Source organism: Brachyistius frenatus, unplaced genomic scaffold, assembly GCF_029030835.1.
Source record: "Brachyistius frenatus isolate BFR_SWC_R1_liver_20210118 unplaced genomic scaffold, ASM2903083v1 Contig_80, whole genome shotgun sequence".
NCBI lineage: Eukaryota > Metazoa > Chordata > Actinopteri > Embiotocidae > Brachyistius > Brachyistius frenatus.
This window is the reverse complement of record NW_027210679.1, coordinates 1,255,035-1,279,464: the sequence shown is the minus strand read 5'-3', so window position 1 is coordinate 1,279,464 and position 24,430 is coordinate 1,255,035. Positions and strand designations below refer to the sequence as shown.

General features: G+C 44.2%; 1 protein-coding gene across 1 annotated transcript; it reads right to left on the bottom strand.

Moving 5' to 3' along the window:
• Positions 1–403: 403 nt before the first annotated feature.
• LOC138626990 (supervillin-like) lies at positions 404–23,844 on the bottom strand. Its single transcript, XM_069709013.1, is given in 35 exon segments — positions 404–875; positions 1,091–1,246; positions 2,860–2,972; positions 3,139–3,282; positions 3,995–4,150; positions 4,241–4,374; positions 4,470–4,677; positions 4,785–4,887; positions 5,222–5,373; positions 5,547–5,865; positions 6,364–6,508; positions 7,683–7,858; positions 7,978–8,123; positions 8,416–8,563; positions 9,617–9,753; positions 9,841–9,966; positions 10,044–10,210; positions 10,991–11,165; positions 11,257–11,289; positions 11,386–11,460; positions 11,548–11,617; positions 11,718–11,792; positions 12,983–13,045; positions 13,168–13,215; positions 13,919–14,045; positions 14,241–14,821; positions 15,010–15,241; positions 16,391–16,536; positions 17,466–17,527; positions 18,472–18,506; positions 19,035–19,134; positions 19,137–19,201; positions 19,344–19,502; positions 20,779–21,298; positions 23,772–23,844. Coding segments are annotated over 34 exon segments (4,947 nt in total). The 5' UTR covers positions 21,060–21,298; positions 23,772–23,844; the 3' UTR covers positions 404–785.
• Between the last annotated feature and the right edge of the window lie 586 nt (positions 23,845–24,430).

The window sequence follows — 24,430 nt, the reverse complement described above, 5'->3', positions numbered from 1 at the left end:
CCTTCATGCATAGCTAATAGTGAATCCCCAGGGAGCCCTAATAAGGCACATGGCACAAAGCTGCGCACACACAAAGGCTGGCAGACAAATGAACACATCAGTCCATCGAATGACACACGATTGTAAAGTACACATCCTACGTTATGCTGTCAGACGCACTTCTTTGAAGATTTTTTTTTTTTTTTTTGGAGGGGTGACAATCATGAAGCAGGGAAGGAAAGCGGCAGGTTGTTTTTTTTCGTTCGGTTAATCGAATTTAAGCAAAAAAAAAAACAGCAGCTTCGGGCTCGAACAGATGTTCTGATGGAAAGATATCAGTCAAAGAGGAAACGTTTAGAAAGTGGTTAGCCTTCTGTTATTTTCGTGTTTTGTCTGTTTACATTGTTTATTAGCATTGATTATGTTTTGTAAGCACTCCTTTGTTTTCCACAGTTTGTTACTGAAGTCCCTCCTTTACTCCCACATACTTTTTTTTTTTTTTTAATTTTTTTTTAATCTTTTGCTGATTTGTACAGATAAAATTACGTTCAATAGGAAAATGTTTTTTTTTCTTTCTTTCTTTGCTGTGAACCATATGGTAGCTACAGAGAAATCCATGTCACACTCGTACTAATTTGACATAAATAAAAATGATTTTTTTTTTTTTCCTTCTTTTTATTACGTTGTGAGCAGTCCTTTGTGCAGCAACATGGCGCCAATGTCCCCGCGCCGCCTTCCTCTCTCAGCAGAGGAGGAAGTCCTCGCTACCCTGGAGCATCTGTCTGCCCCCTTCTCAATCTCGACGTCTAACAAAACAGCCCTTTGCTTTTCTTCAGATCAATCTGCTTCCAGCTTGGGAGGGACGCGTATTCATCTCGCTTCATTTCCAAAATAGTCTGAAACATAATTGTAAAGATTTATTGAGAGAGGAAATAGTGTAGAAATCAATGTATAAATATTAAAGTTCTGATAAAACTTCCTCTCAGGATTTATCATCAGATTATAAGCACGAGATCATCTGTATTTTCATTTTGTAAAGTCTGGTGAACACTGCACCCTGCTGGTATAAATATGTCACTGCACGCTGGTGCTGCTCCTCCCTTCAGTTTACCTGGAAGTCCTGGTCAGACAGGTAGACCTCTAGGCGCTGGGGGTCCACTCCTTCGGGTAAAGGGCTCCGCAGCAGCTCCTCCAGAGGGTACTGGGTCTTCATGAGCTGGGCCAGGGCGTCCTGCACCAAGGTCAGCTTCACTCGCCATGTATCACCCTAACACACACACATGAAGCGCATGACTGTCAATACAGACTGCATTGATAAATAGACAGAAAAATTGATTTCCACTGTGCTTGTAGACATAATTTAATGCACTTGTTCCTCCCATTAGTGACAAAATGGCACAATACTTTTTGCTTGCATCTTCTAAAATGTTAAATTTGACCTATAACTGATCTATGATGCGAAAAAATAAAAACTATCCCAATTATTTGAAGCTTAATTAGGGCAGAACTTGGTGTAATTTCCTCTTGTAAGCCCAATTTTGGTCCCCTGTATGACTTCTTGCCAAAATAAACAGCAGCTAGTAGAAAATTTGGTAATCTTTAAAAACATTGTGGTGACTCATACCTAACATTTACATCAAGAAATCATACAGGAGGAAAATAAAAATCATGCTGACAGAAGGAGTAAATACCAGCTTCTCCTTCGATAATCACAGGTCAGTTTTAAAGTTTTGAAAGATCGGCAAAGTACTTGTAATTAGTCTGAAAAACTCATTTTGTTTTCAATAATTGCAGGAAAGGTTTCAGAGATAATTCAAAAGAATATTCAGTTACTTACAACAGAACGTTATTGTTGTCACTGACATTAAGGTTTTAAAACCTGACTGTTGCACAGCAGCTTTAATTTATAAGGAATTCTTTTAGGATTGTTATGTGGCCGGCAGAAGAAAAGTGCCTGTTTGTTTGTTTGTGTGTGCGCGCGTGTGTTATTCTTCCCCGCTGTTTTTCTTTCTCTACCCTCTGCTGTTTTCTTTCCAGGTGTTAATAACATGAGTGTTTTACACCTGTGCAGTCTGCCCATGCTGTGCGCTGCTCTCCTCAGACTTCAGACTTCCCTATCATCATTCAGGATTTTTTTTTTTTTTTTTTGTCTGCCTGAGCCAGCTGCATTGTTTGAGGAAAACTTGTTAAGAACGATAAAAAAAAACAGTATGTGGTAGGAGGTTAGGGACGATAGATGAGTTGGGATACGCGTCACACTTTTCACACACCTAGTTAACTTTTGTCAAGATTATTAGATGGTGCCAAAGGAAGTTAGGAATTTAGTTTGTTTTTGCTTACAGACGTAAGCATTAGTCAGGCCTGTGTTGATTTCTGGAGAAGCTTTTGTTACAGCTGTCATCAATCAAGATGGACTGAAAATAAATCCGTTTTTTTCACTTCTACCCCGGCTCCTTTAAATTCTTCGGTTGTTGCGTTATCGTCTCCGTTCCCCCCTTTTTTTTTTTTTTTTACCAAATGGGACGTAACACGATAAATAAGAGCCCGCTTTCGCTTCTTCTGTAATGAAGAGGTTTTAAAGATAAAATCAAATGAAGAATTTCCAAATAGTATAATTGATGAGCCAATAAAGAGGGAAACGATAAAATATCACTGCAGGTTTTATAGGCTGTATTTTTGTAGCCTTGACTGGTGAGAGACCTCTGTCCTGTGGGATATAAATAAAAGACCAGCACTGGTAAAAGATTATTACGCATAAACTTGTGAAGCTGTGAATCTGCTGCCAGAGCTCTATTCATGTGCAGAAACCCTCACACATATCACAGCACTGCACAACATCTGACCCCATTTCTGGTTTAAAAAAAAAAAAAGTGTTTGTACCTGCGTGTGGGGTCTGAGGCTTCTCTCCCAGCGGGGGAAGACATTAGTGAAGGTGAGAGGTTCACACCCCTCGAAGATGAGGTAGGCCTGCGGGGGCCTTCTCGGGTTCATCTCTGGAACACGGAGCAAAACGGCACATTTATAAAATCATCAAGTCGCTGCAATCCTTTTATTTTCCAAGCTGTTCTGAATGAACCTTTCCCCCCAAAACACACACACACACACACACACACACACACACACACACACACACACACACACACACACACACACACACACCTTTGCAGTACTGCACCGCCGTCTGCATGGCACACTTCCTCTCATCGTGCCAGAGGCTCCAGGCTGAAGCCGATCTCTCCGTCTGGTCCGGCTCACCGCTCTGCCACAAGTAGACCTCCAGACGGTTGTCGAGCAGGAACAAGGCTGGCGGGCCGACAACAGAGACGAGAAAATTGAACAATAAAGTGAAATTAGATTCAATTAGGTTTGACTTTGATGTTCCCAGATGACGCTCGGCTAGTAAGAAAATAGCAAAGAGAAAGTGACATATAGATGAGACGGTGAAGTGATGTTATATTCAATAATTTCCTTCTTAGTTCATGTGAAAGTAGCGGAACCATCTGCATGACAACCGCGCAAACGCCAGTTGCTAATGAAGGCGTTGATGATGTGAATAAAAGCACTAGGACATTTCCAGTACATAAACTATATGAGCTCAGTGTTTAATTATTTACAGCAAAATTTCTGCATCTGAAAAACATGACAAAAAATATGATGTAGAACAAGAAAATCCATTAATAATCTATACGCAGTTAGTCCTGCAAAAACTGGAAAACAAAATTCAGTAATAATATGACAAATATTTTGATAAATTACATTTTAATGTCCCAATATAGTTATATGGATCAGTATTCTCTCCATGAAATCACTTTTAAAGGCCTTTTTTTTTGCCTCTTGACAAAATCTGATATTGTGTTCTTCATTTTATGTTTCAGTAACTTCTCAAATAATATCTCAATAAACTCAAACACACGATTGTAAACATATCTACAAAATGACAGAAGTGCGGATCTAAAATCTGGAGTGGAGTTAAAGGGACAAAGCAGATTTTAGTCCGTTTAGTGTCTGCTGTCACCTGGCTGTCCTGCAGAGATCAGGCTCTCCTGGACGAAGGGCATTGCCATCACCAGCCCCGGCAGCCGCGTTGGACTGTGGAGCTCCTCGGCCTGGAAACTCCCAGAGGAGGCACTCAGGTGGAAGAGGCGAGGTGTGAAGTTATACTTGCCTGGATCTGTCGGAGGACGGAAAAAGTAGCTTCTTACTCTGATTTGAAGGCTTTACAGTGTTGAGAAACGAAGCCGGAGTGTGTGTCGTGTTGCACCTTGCAGCATGCAGTCGTAGGCTTTTCTGTCCATTTGTCCCAGTGCTGCCCAGAAGTCTGCAGGCTCTGCACCTTCGTCCACTACCTGCAGCTTCAGGGGGCTGCTTTTGCTGAGACCCAGCTCTGGTGGACACCTAACACACACACACACACACACAAACACACAAAGTTTAAAGATCTGAATAATGATGCTGCAGTGTTTTAAAAGCCCACACAAGATGTGACTTACATCCGAGTGAGAAGCTCCACTGCCCTCTTGCCGACTTCTCTGGCGCTGCTGTGAGCTTTACAACCGGTCCAGATATAGAGCACCCCCTGCTGGCTATTCAGCAGCACAACAGAGCCCCGAGACCTCAGACCCGCACAGCAGCACTCCACCTCTAACAGCAGGCCCTCCTCAGGGAGCTCCCCCCGCACGCAGAACAGACGCCACTCCGCTATAAAATAAAATAAATAAATCACTTAAAAATCGGATTGACAAAACGTGAAAAAGGAAAACAAGACGGGAGAAACACGACTCAAAACCGAGCTGATTTTAACGCACCTGCGGTAGTGGCAGCTTCCTCTCTCTTTCCCCTGTGAATGACCAGACCTCCCTGGAACAGCTGCAGGAAACAGGGCGGTTCTTTTCCCTGAGGCACCACCACCTTCAGAAACAACACAACACACACACACACAGACTGTAAACAACAACAGTCCTGCAGGAGTCCCGCTGGAAATGTCACCTTTCCTATTAATTGAAATGTTGTATTATTTTTCTCCATTTTGTTGTACTTGAACTGTAGATGGGAAATGGGGGGATGGTGACTGAGCATTTCACAGCACACCGAACTGTGTGCAGCTACTTTAATGTCTCCTGCAGATATTTTAGTGCAAATGCCAAAGTTATACTTTAATACTGGACTTATAGATCCTACAGTCTCATTGCTTCATGTTTGGGTCATGTATTTGAGGAGAAGATGTTTTTTGTTGCAAGTTTACCTGTGAATCTTCGTTGTTGTTCATTCCGATGGACAGGAAAGCAGCCGTGTCCCGTCCACTGACACTGGACTGCCGGCCTCGCCACAGAAAGAAGGCAGTGTTTTCCTTCGGTTCAGGACCGCTCCCACACTCATCTGGGCTGCTCATGTTTTCTAAAACAGAGAAATAATTAATTTAAATAAATAAAAACATAAAAAAAAACATTAATCAAAATTTTTAAATATATGATGTTGTCTAAATCGTACCACAAAGCGTGATACTACAAAATAGACTCCAGTTTCTCTATAAAAACATAATGAAAAATAAGAAGTGCTCGGTCACAGACCAACAGAGTCGATGCTGTACGTCCAGCGGATGACGTAGGAGTCTCCCTCGTGAAGCTGTCCGCTGCTTTCCACCGGGATTTCGCTGTCATCGAACTCCTGGACGTGCCAAGTGTCCACGGCAACCGTCTTCATCTCCACCTGACGTCCCTCCTCCAGCGTGATGACACCGTGACCCCGCTGGACGTCGACCCCCGACAGCACGGCGTGGACCGAAGCGTCCCTTTCCGAAGACTGACCCGACACGAGAGCTGTGGCGTCGCAGGGACTCAGGAGGTCTGGGGACGGGGACACGGGCTGGGAGGACTGGACGGGGATGGACTGCAGAGAGGGAGAGGAGACTTTAAGGAAGGTCAGAATTAAACTTCAAAATGATCAGAAACTCATATTCTAGGTTAAATCTAAGAGTAGATTGTCAGCTGCATTCTGGTGGAATCTGAAATAGTAATAAGGAAAAGAGAGAAATTTTCTAGTCGTGAGAACCCGCTGTTTCAAAACAAATTGTGAGTGGCAACCCTAAAAAGAAGTTTTACTGCTCATGTTCGATTGTGGATAAAAAAAATATCTTAGAAAAGAATTGCAAAAAAAACCAAGAAGTGAATCAATGGCAAAAAAGTTTCTGCCTTTCCAAGAAAGATTTTACTCTTAAAGCTGTGATATTTTTCTGATGTTACTCTCCATGTTGAGTCTTATATATATATATATAAGTAATTGCTTCAAAACAAATCGAACTGGATTTAATATTCAAATGAGATGCTGCTTTTAGCTGTCTGAATATTGTGCACGCTGCATTATGGACCGCTGGACTGTGAGACGAACCTGCGTCTCCTCCCTCACTGAAGCGGCCTCCTCTCGGCCTCCGCTGCCGCACGTCCAGTCCAGGAACTTCTCCCTGAACAGAGCCGTCTCGTTGTGCTCGGAGAGGACGCCGAACAGAGCCCAGCTGGGACGACCCTCTCCCCTCCTGAGAAGTGAGGAGTGAGAACAATCATCATCATCATCATCATCATATTCAAAGTGCACCCGAAATAAAACATAGTCCGAACATACTCTAGATTTATAGTCAACCCATCACCAAGAGTTACAGTAGAATGACAAGCTGTAAATATACACTTTAGAAGCTAAAACCTCTCAAATAAACAGTAGAAATTGTAACTTCCTGTTTTGTTTTAGACTGAATCCACTAGTTAGCATCTGCTACTGGATGCCAATATGATACCGTACCATATTCATCAGACACTCTACGTTCATATTTTTCTGTATTCTCTATGCTTTAACACTGAAATGCTCACTGAAAATTTTGGATTGAGAATTTATGGCTGTACGCACAGAAGTATGAGGACGGTGAACATATTTTTGTTTTGCAGTTTGGGATAAACCTCTCAGCTCTCATTAAGGAGAATTTTAATGCAACAGCACACAATATTACACAATAGTGTTTTTCTAACTTTGTGGCATCGATTTAAATAACAACGCTGCCGGTGCACAAAGACAGGTCCACACAGAAATGGTTTTCACAGTTTGGTGTGAAAAAAAACCCTTCAGTCTCTGACATCACTGACATTCGTGTGGCTGTACGGGAGAAAATCCCTGCAGCAAAGTTCAAAGAAAATCTGGTGGAAATGACTCCCAGAAGAGGGGAGACTGTTCTAGCAGCACATTGATGCGTACGGTTTTAGAGATGTTTAATAATCACACTTTGGTGTAATGTTTGGGCGTACAGAGGATACTTTACTGTCTTGCTCGTTTAAAATATTTAACAACTGTCATTTGCCCGCTGGAGCATGTCGGCGTGCAGACTGGACTTACAACGGCACGCAGGGGTTTTACAGCAGGCCACGTGGGCGAGCTTCTGCATGCGCAGCGCGGAATTGCCTCCTTTCTAACAGAGTGCACTAAAGACCTATCGTGACATTGTGGGTTATTGCTGCACGCGCAGTGAACTTAATGTTGCATGCATCGGCTTTGCTGGGTGTAGTGAGGAAAGGCAGCCATTGATTGGGTTTCACAGTGTGAACAGCAATGCTCAGCTCACGTAGTGAGCAGCTACTCTGTTGTTTAATACGTGGAATAATATGCCGTTATGTTGTCCTTGTGGAGCACACGCCGAAATGTCGCTGCCTGCCGTGTGGACTCACAGCTGCATGTTGGGGTTGCACCGAGTGGGATCCAGTGGGTTGACACGACAGTTGCTGTAGTCGTAAGCTCCGACCCACACTTGGCGAGTCAGCTGCAGAGCAACGTTTCTCCTCCTCAGGGAAACATCCTGTCCGAGCCACAGATACACCTCACTGCCGAAATCAAACACCAGCGCCTGCACGCACACGCACACGAGAAACAAACATTATGTCAAGTTTGTTCTACAATACGTGTGAGATAAAATCCCACATCTGAGAAGGAGCAAAGCTGATCATGCAGCAGGACGACTGAGACCTCGGTGGAGCCCAGCAGGGAGGTGCTGGGGATGGCGGCCCAGGCCTGTTCATGAGGCACCAGTCTGTTCTCCACCAGCCTGTAGACACAGTTGGACTCCACCACGCCGTGCTCGTAGAGCTCATCGTCCTCCGGTGCACCAGCTCCTGAGCGGGGAAGCAAATAAAAAAAATTAATTAAAAAAAAACATATTCATACAGCTCAAACTCAAGTTTATTTGTTGTTTTTTTCAGTCATCAATCTTTTCGTTAACTGTCTGCTTTTGTTGACTGTTGCAGCCTTAAATTGAATGACATTATTTTTTTTGCTGGATTCATCAAATATAGACAACATTTTAAACCTGCAAAAGGACAGGGGCTCCAACATGTGTCTATTTGTCCGTTATAACAATCACATACTGAATGTACTTTCTTCTGAGATGTTCACGAGTTTTCGAACCTCTGTACGCTGTTTTTCCTCCCAGAAGACTCCAGAAGTCTGCAGCCACGCTGCTGTCGGAGCTCTGACCCTCCTCCAGATGGACGACCTGGGAAGCGAGACAGCCGAGGTCCCTCTGGCTCTGGATGATGGATGCCAGTTCTGAGGCCTAAACCCCCCCCCCAAAAAAAACAAACTCAAGTCTTTCATCCCCACGTTTAACCAGACATACGGTAATGAGTGGTGACAGAAGACTTATTATTAAAAATGTGTTTTGTAACAGGAGTTACAGCAGAATCTGCAGCCCAGTTCGGCATCTCAGCCGTACTGCCGCTGTCGACACTGTTGTCATACTCAGTCACATCCTTTATTTTGGTGGCAGCTGTTACCTTTGATAGCTGCGATAGATAAAGTAAGGAGTGTGTTTTTTATGTCGTGCAAAAACACCTCATCTGACAGTATCTGCTCGAGACTTCAGATTTTGGTGCACTGAAATCACAGCTATCAAAATATGAGACTTTTTCTGAATCTAAAGGCCAGAAGAGCTATCAAAAACAAAGTGTGATGACACAGTTTGCAGCGGCATTATAGCAGGAATTCCCATCAGGAATCAGGCTGTAGAATCTGATGGAATTGGGTGAAACAGCAGGAATGTTTGTGACCCGATTATTAATCATTTCCCACAAGGCAGGCGTCATCTGAAACTTTAGACCTTAAAACAAACTGAGCAAACGATCAGAAAATTAACTGAATTTAACATAAACATGTAAACCTACTGAACCATGTGTGTTCAATGCACAATAAAGGAGAACATGGATGTGTACCGAGAGTGCAAAACTTCACCAAACATCACAGAACAGTGTTAATTGTACAGGATGTAGTGCAGCTATTAAAAATGTAACCAATGCACAAAATGCTCGTGTCATATTTCATGCTACTTCATGTATTATATGGCATGAAAACATTAAATATGCATGCAATTATTACAATATTATTCCCATTGTAAATTTAAACTGTAAATATTCTCCAGCATTAAATAAATGAAAAAAAAAACCCATCATTGTATTCCAAACAACGCAAAGAAAAAATTGAATGTGTTTTTTGCACAGTTGACTAAATATTTTATACTCCGCGCACCTCGTCATGTAATTTTATGAAAACCACTTCCTGGCATAGATTTCAAAATAAGAGCATCACAGCGTGTTATCGTCTTCGTCGGTACCTTCGCTTTTTCTTGTTCGTTGGCGAACTCTCCGCTCCAGCGGACGCAACGCTCCGGAGTGACCAGCAGGAAGCAGTCCCCGCTGTTCAGCGACCGCACCGACGGCTCCGCCAGACGCACCTGGACATGCCGCCTACCTGTCGTCACAGGCGCCGGTTAATACCAACTGCACAACGCAAAAGGGAGACGCGCACGCACGGAGGTGGAACCGAATGCTTTCTGACCTTTGACGTGGAGGAGCATCAGGCTGCTGAACGGCGGGTAAGACGTGGTCGTCTCGGCGTCCGAGGAGGTGACGACGACCTCCGATCTGACGGGATGCGATGCTGCCGCGGAGGAGTTCTTACACTCTGCAGCGAGGGAACCACAACATGAGGAAGGCAAAGTAAACATTAAAAAAAATAAACAACAGCAACAACAGACTGACTCTTCTCCGCTTGGCCCGTCTCCTCTGCAGCTGTGTTGACTCTCTCTCCCATGTAGTCCTGCCGGATGTCCTCTCTGGCTGCGAGGGCCCTCAGAGGGTTCCTGGAGCCCTGAGTCCGGCGGGACGGACGCACCGCTCGTCTGTGCTCCGCTACTGCTGAGGTCAGTCTGAACAGTTTCACACAGACGACACGGAGTTACTAGCGGATTCACTGAAAATATGAATTATCATATACAAGGATTATTATTATACATAAACGTATTCTGAACACATCAAGAATGTATAAAGCCATTTTATACATTATATCTTAGGTGTCAGAATTAAAAGAATTAAATAATTGTTTTCTTCCTGCTTAAATTAAGAAACAGCGTTGTGCATAAATTTGTTTCACTTCCTCTCAGCTCCCAGATTATCTGAGAAGTGTCTGAAGGTTTTCGAACCCAATTAGCCACCAGCAGATGTTTCTGTTACAGCACAGAGTCAGAAGAAAGGGGATTTTAAAATGTATAATCGAAGGTTAATAAAGATCATCCTTGTGTAAACATCCATCTCAATTATAAAAAGTGCGATATTTGTCAAATAAACGGTAAAATATAAGAATTTAGCAATAAGCAAACATAGAAATGACAAATATGATTTCTTCTAAATATGAACTAGTATTATAACTTAAATTGTCCAACTCAAAATAGCTCGACCCCCGTGTTCCCTGCTTCAGAAAACTGGAATTTATACCTGAAATTGTCAACTTTTCACTATCATAAAATGATTTGTTAGAGCATGTAAACTACATTAGTTTGATCACAAAATGTATATATATTTGTCTTAAAGTGAATATGTAAAACACGTTGCCTTTTTCTTCAACCCTCATATTTAAATCTATTTTAGATTCACGATACAGTGGAAGCAAAGGCTCATAATCTTACAATCTGTGGTAAAACCAGGCTCACATGGGAGTGTTGGTCTGGCAGAGGACATCCAGGTCCTGCTCACTCTCGGTGGGAGCAACCCCGCCACGGGGCGGGGGGGCGCAGGCAGAAGGAGGCGACTGGTCGGCGTAGAAACCTCCGCCGAACGTGTTGGATTCATCAGCAGGCGTCTCCTCCGTCACCTGTGGAGGAGCCGCTGGGAGTGAAGACAGAAACGTAAACTTTGTTATACATCGATGAGCCTTTACATTAAGGACTTCTGGGTTGTTCACATGTTTTAATCTTACCATTAAACTCCACCTCAGGCTGCGTGGAGATCTCTGCAAAGCAAAGCGAGTTAGATAAATAGTTAGAGACAAATTGACATTAAGTCCCAACAAAGAGGTTTTATCATATGAATATAAAGCTGCTCTGACCTTTAGACAGCGCTTCAGCGGAGAGTCTCCTGTTCTGAGAGACGTCATTTGTGACCGATTCAGGAGATCCGAGGCCTGGAGGTTGCAAACACGGAAAGGAAAAGTCAGAGGCCAACGCAGACCCAGGAGGGTTAGAGTGAAAACCCGAGCGAGTAAACTCACTTCTCTGCTCTTTGTTTTCCTCCTGCGAGTTCATTTCTTCACCTTCAAGCTCATAATCAACACATTTAGCCTACACAGAGAGACAGAGATGTCAGGACACAGATGAACTCCTCTGTGGATGTAAACATCAAATACAGATGTATAAAAAACTATGTGCAGGCCTGAATCACCGTTTGTCTCCACTGAGGCTGAATGGGGTTCTTTGTAGGAGAGGAAACTTCTTGTGCCTCAAAGGACAGGTTGTTCTGAGGATGAAAACAGAATACGTGGATAAGAAGGTGAGTCTGTGTTATAGGACAGTGAGAGTGGAGCCCACTGGAGATATGCGAGACAGGGGGAAGCAAAACCAAAACATGAAGCTTCAAACCGACACGTAAAGCACAAGATGTCGATGTAGACGTTTACATGGAGCAAAACTTTAAAATCATAATTTATCTGTGTTTTCCCCCTGCACAAAAGTTTTAAGCACTTCAGATCTTTGAATCCTTATATGTCATGCAGTATCATCTGAGGGACGTCTGATTAATCCCAAGTTACGTCTGCAGCGTGACTACGACCCCAAACATACAGTCAACGTCATGAAGAACAGTCTTCAGCAGCAAGAAGGAAAAAAGTATCATTAAAAAACTACACAAAACAGCTTCTTCAGCTGTGAAAGTTAATTAATGCATTATTTGTGAAAGCTTCCTTATTTTACTCGTAATGACAGAAACCTTTGCACAGTGCTGTAAATATGCTGAGTAGCGGAAGACGTTCATGCCATTATTTCACTGGCGTTTTGCAAGCAGAAGCACATTTACAAAATCATTGGCGTATGTGTGACGTCCTTATTAATAAAGACAAGTAAACAAAAGCAAAACATGTGACATCATTAAGCAAACACCTCAAAATCGAAACATGATAATCACCATCTTGCTCTCGAGTTTACGGTCAATAGATCTTGAGAGACTTACTGTGTTTACAAGAAGCAGTTTGAGCAAAGTTTAATCCACATTTTTCTTCAGAGCAACAAAACCTAATGAGAATATTGTATAAAGAAAAATGTGTTTCCTGTTCTTGATATTGTTAACACATCTTGGCTCTAAATATTGTTGCAGGTTGTTAAAAATCAGAGTGGGGAGGTGTTTTGTGTGGATAAGACATTTTCTTTTTAATTTCCAAAATTGAGCAAAAACAAAAAAACAAAAGTCTGGAAACCATGAGTGCGAGAGAGCTCTGAGAATATGAGCACAGGAGTCAATGTAAAGTGTGAAATGAGAGCTGCGACGTGTCACATCAGAGAGCAAAATAATTCGGAGACAAAAGCGACTCTGCAGGTGAGATTTGGCCTGTTAGTGTAAAACAAAAAAAAAACCCCAACATTTCACCGCATTCAAAACACTCCAAATCAAAAAAAGCGGCGATTAATCTGCCATGCAGCCGCTCACACAGTTACCTGGTTGAAACACATGATATATTGGAGCGTATTGCTAGAATAGACAGAGGCAAAGACGGGCTCCTGGGAGAGAAGAGACATAAAGCTGAAGCTATATAAAATAAAATTTAAAAAAAATTAAAAAGAGCTATATTTTCATAATAAAGAATATCAATGGATTTGGAATAATTGGTCAAAAGACTCACCCAGCACTGAGGGTTGCCGCTCTCCAGATTACTGTTTTCGGACTCCTCCTACAGAGGATACAAAATTAAAATGTTAGCAGAAATATAACGCTGAGACACAAATAAGGAGGAAAAAATATTAAACATTAAACACAAAAACATGTGCAACGTGGATAGCTGAGCTCTCGAGGCTCAACATTTATCCAGCGAATTATCAGTGTGTTTACATTCCACGTCCAGCTCAAATCCATCTCGTTACATAAACACCGAATGCTCTGAATACACTCCTCCCGGTAACTTAAGTCTGATCTCAAGACATTTAGCACATACCGAAATCCAGTGTGCCGCTGCTAAGAGACGCGATATCTGGTTTCGATGGTATGACACATACCCCAACGGGAAGCAGCGGCCGATTCTCTCGTCTCAGTCTCAGGCTGGCTGGAAGAACGAACCCAGCAACCTCGACAATGCCGAGCAGAGTTTTCTCTCTGGTGTTTGGCTGCTTTTGCTTTAGTTCTTCAAATCTGACCGTTGCCTGCCGATGGGGACGAGGAGACTTAATGTATTTCGAAATCTTTAAAGTGCATCTCATCCACGGAGATCAAGGTTTCTCGTGTTGGCTTGGTTGTGGAGCTCATATGGATTAAATGTGGGTGTTTTTACTGGCAAAATAATCACGGACTTAAGGGGTGAACCTCCAGCAGAGCAGCTGCAGATTGTGAAGACATTACAAACGTTTGCAGTAGCGGGGAGACCCATCTGTGTTTCTCACCTCTCCTCTGATGGTGTTGGTCGTCTCCTGTCCTTTAGGTGTGCAGCTAGCCAGGGTGACCTGAACGTGTCCTGTCGCCGTAGTTTCTTCATCCATCTTCCTCACACTTACTTCCTCTTCCTCTTGCCTGTCAGACAAACAAAACGTGCAAGTCAAAGTCGAACAAAGAAACATTTGATTCCAGTTCAGTGTTAATCCTAAAACTGCTGATAGTGAATATTTCAATATCAAAATCTTCACTAAAGTTGTCCTACACAGTATGCAGGTAGCATACAAAATAATAAAGAGTAAAGGGTATTTCAGCCAATGATAGTCAACTTACTGGTCTCTCCCAGTCCTGTCTGAGCCGTTTCCCTCCGAGGAGATGCTCTGCTCCTCCTGGGTCTGTCCCAGCCTCTCCTCCTGAGGAGCATCCTGCTCTGAAAAGGCTCTTATCGGCGTGCAGGCGATAGTCTCCCTCCTGTTTCGAGCCCTCTGCCTCCAGGGAGCAGCCGTCAGCGAACCTCCCTCCACACCTGAGGCCTCCCGTCTCTCTCTCCGTGCTGCTGCAGCGATTTCCGGCCTCTCGGCTCCCTCGTTCCTCCCTCGTGTCTCCGCTTCTCCGCCGCCTCCCCCGTTCTGTTCGTAGCCGAACGCCGCGTCCCTCTGACCGCCGTCCGTCCTGCTCCACTCCGAGCCTGCAGAGCGGCTCTTCTTCAGGATTCCTTTCAGGCCGGGTTCGGAGTCGTAGTGCTGCAGGCCCGGCTGGGTCGGACCGGGCTCTCCGGTTCTGGGTCCGGGGTCCGGTCTTGGCAGTGAAAGACGTAGCTCACTGGGTTTCAGGTTGACAGACGAGGCCTGCTGTCTGTCGGACAGATGAGGGGACAAACAGAAGGCGGGGAGCTGAACGGGGCCTTTCTGGAGCTGAAGAGAGACAAGAAGGTGAAATCAAGATGTCAGATGTACTTTAAGGACAGCAAAGCAGAATTTAGAAACATTTTGTCTGATCAGAAATGGACTTCAGATGTAAACTAACCATTTTTATTCTTTTCCTGCTGTTAAAATATAAATACACTTCGATTTGACTTATTGTTTTGGTTCTTCCGACTCACCAGACTGACCTCCTCCACAGTGATGGGCTGCGTGCGGTACCGAGCCCCCTTCTGCCTCCGTCTCTCCGGGGGCCCGTCAGCAGGGCCGTCCCCCTGCCTCCCCGGCAGGGACAGCTTGTTGAAGAGGGCCAGCTTCTCGCTCATGCTCAGCTTGCAGCTCTCATCGTCGTCGTCCTCCGCGGACTCGGCCGGCACAGACGGGACCTCGACCGGAGCTGCCGGTTTGGGAGCTCTGTGGGGAAACATGATGCAAGTAGCTCTGTGAACTGAAACTCTGACATCTCTTTCTGATCTGTGTCACAGATCTCTGTTATTGTTCAAAAACTATTAAGAACATATCAGTGGGCACCATGTTGCTTCGTTACTGTGAAAACACACACACAAGTTTATTTTTAGTCAATCTGACATACAGTGTCCTGCTGCTGGAAATACCCACCAGAGCACCAAATGTGTGTCTGGAAATAGACTCCACTAAATGCAACTATTATGTCTGTTCGGGGAACATTTGCTAACATTTGTGACCTGTTGTCATATGTTGCACATTTCAACGACTTACAGTTGTTCGTTCCACCAAAGCAAAGTTATTTTTATCCGAATAATAACCACTGTACCTTACAAGGAAAAAAAAATCTATCAATTAATCAGCCTACTGTATATTATTAGTCTTTATTTCTTTATAGTTATCCTTCAGATTTATATTGTGACTCCTTTGAACACTTTTAACCCCCATAATAAGACCCACTGCTTTAAGTTCTCTCTGGCATTAATCCACAGCTGAAAATAGTCCCAAACAAAGCTCTATTTATTCATATTTGAATTATGTTGTGGTAAAAACTATAAATTCCTTATTTTAAAGAAACGTATCTGGGTTTTTTCCCAATAAAAACACAAATTTAAGACTTTGTTTTTAAATATTTAAGTCTGCAGAAAGAATTAATGGGGTAAAGACAAAAAGGAGGATACTACATACACACATTTATCCTTCAAATGCAAGGAAGATATAGATAACATGGTTTAAATAAAACAGCTATGAAACAAACATCTCGTAGTGTTTCAAAAATATGTTAGGTTATATATATATATATATTATTAATATGACATATGATCTATGAGAAGTTCACTGTCTGTAAAACGTGTGAATCCAAACACATCCCTGTCAAACTAATGATATGTTTCTATCTATGCTTGAAGTGGCCGTAAACCTTCCTCAGAGCATGAAGACATCAAACCACGCATGCACACACACACACACACACACACACACACACACACACACACACACACACACACACACACACACACACACACACACACAACACAATCAAGCTAATGACCAGGATATATAATATGGGTTTGGTAGCTCTACATCTCCCCTCCCCACCTGATTGCCACCATTTCGTCACATGTGATTGGCTGGGTGAGAAAGCGATGGTCGTTGCCACGCCGCGTCCTTCGTTCAAGGCAGACGCTGCCCGAGCGAGGCTTCAGGAAGGCCGGGGCCTCGGGGGCCGCAGACCTCTCCAGCTCCTGCGGAGGAGGAAGATGAGACGTTAATATCAACACGCCGCATCCGGGTTGAGCTCAGTCTCTGCTGCAGGTGAATCCCCAACTTTCAAGTCTAATGGCAGTCACCACCTGCTAAATAAGTAATCAGGGACACCACAAAAAAAAAAAAAAAATGGCAGTGAAAAAAAACCTCCCCTCCTGATGTCTCCTGTTCTATTTGTATGGACAGATGGAGGGAAGAGGGGGGTGGGGGGAGGGGGGAAAGCGGGTCGGGTGGCTGGTGAATAAAGCAGCGGGCTGCAAGGTGGAGTGTCTTGGCTACCCGCTACATGGCAGCCCATCAGGTCACAGTGTAACCAGAGACCCGCCGCCTTCGGTTACCTCCCCGCCTGCCTCTACAGAGCGGCGGGCTAATTATAACGCAGCTGCGCCGGTTGTTAATGGCAATACAGTGTTTGGCACATTTTCACCTGGTGCTTCAGGACCGAAGCTGTGGAGGGACGGGAGAAAAATCCACGGCGCGTTTCGACTTCTGTATGAGACAAAAACATCGGGACTCTGCGGGTTTCAGGACTGTTGCAGTTGTGCATTTATCACTATGAATTTAGTCTTTCTGATAATAAGTAGAGACATACACACAGGAGCATCAAACCCAGGACTGCAGCTGTTTGACCATTCATATTCCCTCCACGTGATCAGGTTGTGTTCTGCGTGCTCAGCGCAGACATCTCAGACTGTAAGGTGAGCAGCTGAGGTGACTGTTGATGACGGACGAAGCTTTTTCTTTCGCTGTTCAGTACATAACTCCGAAACATCCGTGTTTACTGGTTATAGTGTGTTTCTATTAGCAGAAGCCGCGAGGGCTGGCGGCACGCAGCAGCGGAGAAAATAAGCAGGTCACGAGCGGCGATGAGGATCCTGTTTCAGCGCGGCCACGAACACAGACTTACTTTAAACAAAGACATCTTGGCTGCCACGCTCATTTTGGCTCTGGCGTCCGTTTTCACATCCGCTGTGAGAAAAAGAGACATAAATCATCAATGGAAAAGATTTGAAAGACAAACATGGTCACAGTTTTTGAAAGCTTTGTGACGCGTCCCGACACTTCAGACAGTCGGCAGCAGTAAAGGAACGAGCCGCTGGTGGTGAAACGGGATCTGAAATTAAAGGGGGAATATCTGATGATATTTCACAATAGACTGGGCTGAGCACATTTCTGCTCCTTTATACTTTAGCTGGCTGACATGTACACTTAATCATTTATTTCATGATTAAATTGAACTAACTTTTTCTTTAGCTAATGCAAACACTTATAACAAAAAAATGTATTTGGAAGACTTTTACTTGCAATAGAATAATTTCATATTCCTGCACTAACTTTACTTAAATAAATGATGTACTTCTTCCTCTGCAGGCAGCTACAGTATGAAGGACAATTTCAATGACACACGGAACCAGAACCAACGGTCCAAACGTCCAAACGGCAGTCGAAGTGACTTGTTTGTGCAGTTTGTTTAACAGTGGTGTAAATTCTCGGTGACTCGATCTTTGTAAAGACTTGCTTGTAATCTTTTTATGGTGGGGTCGAGAGTCGGACTGACTTAGCACTCCTCCGCTGCCCACATGATTTAGTGGGACATAAATCTGTCATCACCGGGGAGATTAAACATGATGGGCCTAAAAATATAACCTGGTTTCTTTCCCGAGCAATTAAATTAACTTCTGGGAGCAACGGTGCAAAAGTGGGATGCATAACGGCAAATATTTCTTCTGCGTGAAGAGAATGGTATATATATTTTGTATCTCACGTAAGATATGGGATGTAACTTCCTCCCTGCTGCAAATCATTAGGTCACTGTGACCTTCTCCTTTACTGTCAGTCCTCAAAGGGGCCGCTGAACAAATGACACACAAGAGTAGCAAACAATGACAAAGCCAAGCAGGAGACAGTTTTACCTTTACCGTTCTCATCTTCCTCAGCATCCAAGAGCCTAAAAGAGAGAGGAAAAAAAGAAAAAGATGAGGTCATCAGGTGAAATATGAACAGGCAGGTGACGCAAACTTTCATCTTCAGCTCGTTCTCTTTTCGATCCTGCTTCAAATTTACAATACGTCTCTTTGTGCCTCAGTTTGCAGCTCAGACAACCGGGATAGTGTCATATTTTCATGCTGTCATGCAAACCACACAACCGTTGGACTTTTATGTACCTATAGGTGCTGCACTTGCCACACATCAGCTGAAGGGTGACTGTTTCTTTGTTAGTGAGGACCAGATATCGAGCAGAAGTTCAAATTAATGTCAAAGTCATGTTAACATTTTTTTTTTTTTAAATCAAGTGTTTCCTATAAGACGATAGTTGTTGTAGTTGTGTGTCATCGTCTGACATTTAGGCCCCAAAATAGACCCAAAAAAAATAATATAGAAAAACACTGCAAAATAAACCACAGCAAACAGCATCTTCTTTGGTAAAAAAAAAAAAAAAAAAAACCCTCATCAGCCCACAGCAAGCAGGGCCTACCCGCTGCTCTCCTCCATCTCATTGGCTGTGATTGGCTGCGTCCTGAAGCGCTCGCCGGTCTTGCGACCGCCACCCGACGCGCCCGGCAGGTAACGGCGGTGCGTCGCCGGGCCCCCTCAGAACCCGGCTTCACAGCCAGGTCCAGAGAGGACGTGGCATCGGAGCAGCTACACACACACACACACACACACACACACAGAGTGGGGAAGGGGAGGGGAGGAAGATGCTGAGATGATTACAAATACTGTCACGGATGGTTACACAGTGTGAAAGTGACAGTCTGGATCACGCGCATGCAGGTGACCCTACGCTTTCTCGGGCTGCTCTCCGCTCTCCGTCTGCTGCAGCAGGGCGCTTCTCAACTGGCCCACCGACACCCGAGTGTGGAGCTGCGGGGCGTCGAGTCCGAGAGGGACAACGACGGGCCCCTCCCCACTCAGCATGCTGGCAGAGTCCGGGCAACCCTGCCTGGAGGGGGGAGGGAGGGAGGGAGGGAGGAAGGTAGGTGAAGATCCAGGGGAGTTGGGGGACGTGGGGGTGAGGAGCGCTCTCTCAGAGACAAATTACAATCCTGAACCTTTTCATCGACTGTTGCCAAGAAAAGGTGCAGCGATGTACCCGTCCTCGGTGCTGTGATAACCAGCACTCGGATCACGTGATGGGAAAAGTGTCCAACTGAGAGAGGACCAAGCAAATGCAACAGAAGAATCAGACTGGCTTTAAAACTCCCTGCTGGGACCCACTGATTTAGACCTCTCCGATTTAATTAGTAACGAAGGCTGCGGAACAAAAGGTGAGGTCAAAGATCTGATGCTGCTGGAAGGTGGTGAGGAGAAGAGCTGGTTTAAATGCTGATAATACAACCTGCCTGGATCATGAAGGGACACTGTCATCACAGGATAAGACTTCTGCACTCAGCTGTAAAAATATCAATATATACATACAGTATGTGTATTAAATGCTTTTAAATATGTTTGTATGATTATTAAACTAATTTCATTAAAAATGTTCGGTACTCGAGTCTAAAATCAAACGCTAAGCAGAAGTTTATTCTCAAAACAAAAAGAAAATGACCGTTTTTTTTGGGTTTTTTTTAAGACAAGCTGCAGAATTTACTTCCAAACCATGCTGCAGTCAACCTGCGTGTCCAGTATCTAAACATAATAAACTACACACTGCTGTTTCTCTCATTCTCATTACATCGTCATCTGAGTGGTGAAGATAAATATTACACGCTGTTCTTGGCAGTTGCCAAAATATTAGCATCCATTATGTTATTTCAGAACAACAGCTACAGTCTGCATCGATTTCAAGGTCAAAAATCTGGAAGCAGGTGACGAGTGTCATCGGGGTCACGTAGCCGGGATGTGGTTTTATTGGTGTTTGGACAAATTAGGCCCAAAGCGCCTGCTGCCCTGCACAACAGGAAGATATACAGACATCTAAGACTTCCATGACGAGTCCATCTACTGTTGGTCTGAGCGACAAAATACCTCACAAGACGAAATTGTTATGTTTTTGTGAGCGTCCTAAAGTGCTTACGCTACATTTTGTTTTACTGTTTCCAAAGATTTTATGTTCTTATGCACCGAAACATTGTTGTGCTTCCTGATAAAAAAAAATTAAAAAAAAAGTCCTGCGTATCATTTGTAATTCAAAAATGTGTTGTAGTGTAGATCATTTTTTTGCATTCCTCCACAGGTTGCCACCTACGCACTCACCCTTCCTCCCAGACATGACTCACCTTCTCAGGTAGTTGGACTCTGCGGGAGCGTCTGCCTCTAATCCGTTTGTGACCTCCTGCGTTTTGCCGTTGACTCTCTCACCGAGGCCGTCCGAGTCCACCGTCTCTCCGCGCGCTCGGCCCGCCGGCTCCTGCCCCTCCTTCCCGTCCCTCCTCACCCACTTGGAAGGAAGCTCCTCCACGTTGCCGTAGCGCTCGGCCAGTTCTCGCCTCCTCTCGGCCTTGTAGCGGGCGATCCGCTCCGATCTGGGCTCCAGCACCGGGTTCTCCATGGCATCCATGGCCCTTTTAGAAGGATTCAGACGATTCTACACTCCCTCAAAGTACCGCGAAGCATTTAGGAACGAAGACCAGACGGGATGTTCTTCCTCCACTTTTCAGTTAAAGCGAAACACGGGAGCCAAACTTTCCTCCAGTGAAATTCAGATTCCATCAGACCTAAAGACTCATAGACTCATAGATTCCACTGATGAGGGGCTGGAAACCAGTCTGTCCCCTGGTGAATGAGATTTTTTTGCTCCTGAAAGAAGAAAAATCAACATAAACTAAGTCAGAAAAGTGTATTCATCTTTAACACACACACACACACCGGTCATACATGCGCCCTCAAAGTTCATCCTTCGTCTCCGTCCGTCGCCTCTCCTCGTAGTCAAGTCCATGTAAGATGACCCAAACCAGCCCGCAGTGCCATGCAGGAATCTCCCCTTGCACTGAAACTCAACACCACTGCTCAGCTCCGCTCGGGTCCAGGCCTGATGGCACCGAGTCTGCAGGCTCGCTGGTCTTTTCCAAAAAAAAAAAAAAAACTGCAACTCACTGAGGCTGAACGAGTCACAGTTTTCTTCTTCAAATGTTATCCAACAAGCTGCATCACCAGTTTTACTGTCTTATGTCCACATAGAGCATGTTAGCAGTCATAAACATACATATACAAGCAAAAAACCAAAAAAAAACAGCCTCTCTTGGCTACATACTTGTCAACTAACACACAACAAAACCTGAAACTGGAAAAAAAAAAAAAAAAAAAAAAACATATATAAATAGTCAAAATATGACGATTTGCATTTAAAAGCACCAACTAACCATCAGGTTCATAAACGAGCGACTTTGTGCGCTCACAAATATGTACAAACATAAAAATGTGTGTTTGCATATGTGTCTGTGTGCTTTCCAAAACTGTGCATGTCAGCATTCCTGGTGCGGGAAGCACAATGGAGCCAGAACAAAGAGGCGTGAGCCGCAGACTTAGTGCACCATGACGGATGTGCTGCGGGGCTGAATGCACAGTTCACAAAGTAAGAGACGCAACTTTAATGTTTATTTTATCCGTTTAAACTGCAACTCTGACACTGCGGGGAAGAAATACAGGCTGACAAAGAGGATGTAGATTAAACACTTTACGCCGCAAAAATATGCCAAAGTCTGCAAAACGATTGGTCACCCTGATTAGTCATGTTGAATAAACTGAAGGCCACATTTGCGGGTAGATCAAACACCCACATGCAACAGAGAACTTTAATGAGCTGATCTGTGGATGCAGTGACCCCCCGCATGAGACAAGCAGCCTTAAAGGATTTCTGTCGTCTCTTCCCAACACGTGTACATGCCCTCTAAACGCAAACACTCGGCCAACCAGAACAGCAGAACTCACCTCTCTGAACACACCCAGAGAAAGCAACACTCTAGCAACACCCCCAGCCTCACTGACGCCACACTCCTCTAGGTGGTTTTTTTTTTTTTTTTAATGTTTTTGCTGGCAAAAACCACGAGTGAAGAGTTGAGAGAGTGGACACACACCTGTGTGAAGAGCGAAAGTCACGTGACAAGCTGGAGGATTGTCGATTGGAGGGGACGATGCCATTGGGGCTCAACAGGGATCATGGGCTTCTAATCCAACAACACAAATTGACACTAACTTGACATAAAGCCGGTGGCTGAGCCCACATGACGGACTCTGTGCCTCCTGTCAGGGATCTGATCTTCTACAGTGCTATGATATTCAGATTAAAAGGTCCAGAAAGTCAAACAAATGGTAATTAATCTCTCACCTGAGGAAATCAAATCTAATTTTTTTCACCCACGACTTCCTCGGTAGCCTATTAACCACACCTTTTAAAGACTTGTACTGTGTATGTCTCTGGGTTAATTGCTAGTTTTCCACTTTCCAGTTGCAGAAAAGATCATATTAGGTAACAATGAGACCTCAGTGTCCAGCAGTAGCAAAGTAAACCAGATTAAATGGTTGGACAAGAATAAGCCTGTGTCCAATTACACCTGCCCTGCTGAGGACTGCTGCTCTGACGCCCACCGTGGATCTCCGTAATTCAAGGACACATTCTCCGAGGCCTTCTTTGCATAGGACACATGGACTGTACCATAACAAATCATTGAGCGTGGATGGGTTTAGACAGCTTTTCATTAGCATTGTCCATGAGTAAGATATGGATGTTTTACATTGACTTCAGCAGGTCCAGACATTGTTAAGCCTTTAATTAATGTCCACATTAGACTGCATGTGGCTGGAAGTCTGAGAGAGGAGAAGCAGTTTCTCTCATGTACCCACCGTAATCCACTCATCAGCTCCAAGTTGGATGTAGTACAGCAACAGTTTACTGATCTGTTGTTATACAACACACACACACACACACACACACACACATATAAATTAGTATTCAATGAGTTTTACACGAATTCCGTGGAAATTAAATCGAGAGAACACTCCCACACAAAGGAAGTTCGTGCGTAAAATCCGAAAACATCAAACTACCAAACGGTCACTTGCTTCAAGTTATTCTCGCACAATACTACATTAAACGTTAAAATCACACGGCACACAACGAGACTGAACATCACAACTGTAACCAGACTATTCCGTCCAATACGCAGCCGGAACAGCAACAGGTGGGTGACCGTAACTTGTGATGAAATAAGATTTTGTAAAGTTCTTGTTAGATACCATGAACGTATAACGGAATGAAGCGTTCCTTACTTACACGCACTGCGCGCCGTGTGCCGTCCTCAGCTCAGCGGTCCCTCCCCACTGATCCTTCACTAGCCGCGCGTCGCTCCAAATGTAGTCACACTCGCAGCTGTGGATGGCGCTCCGTATTAAGGGGGGAGAGTATAAATAGATGGGCAAACCGTGGGGCGCCCCTTGCGCACTGCACTGGAGGCAGCAGTCAAAGTCAGCCGAGAGACGCTCCTGCCGTCGAGCTGTGGTTGTTGTGCCCCGTTACAGCGTTTAAAATGAGCCTCTGAAGCTCCAGGGGTCACTTCGTGTCCGTTTGTTACTACAGACCGTTAATTTGCAACAAGTAAGCAGAGTACCAACCGAGACCTAAACTAATGACCTGCAAGTGCAGCCCTGTGCCAAAATCTAGTTTGAAGACTTAAATGTTATGTTTTACAATTAATTAATCTAATTACAATACCGCAAACCAAACGACTGCATTGAACTGCAGTCTCCGTTTACTCTGGGTATGTAATTAAGCTGCCGCGTACACGCTGCTGTGTGTACTTACACAACCATTAACCGAATTAAAGTGGAAGATACGAATATACATGTAAATGAAAAGGAGCTATATTAAATACGTGACAATTCATAATTATATTTCGTTACTCTGTCCTTTGAGGATCGATTAAAAACAGAAAA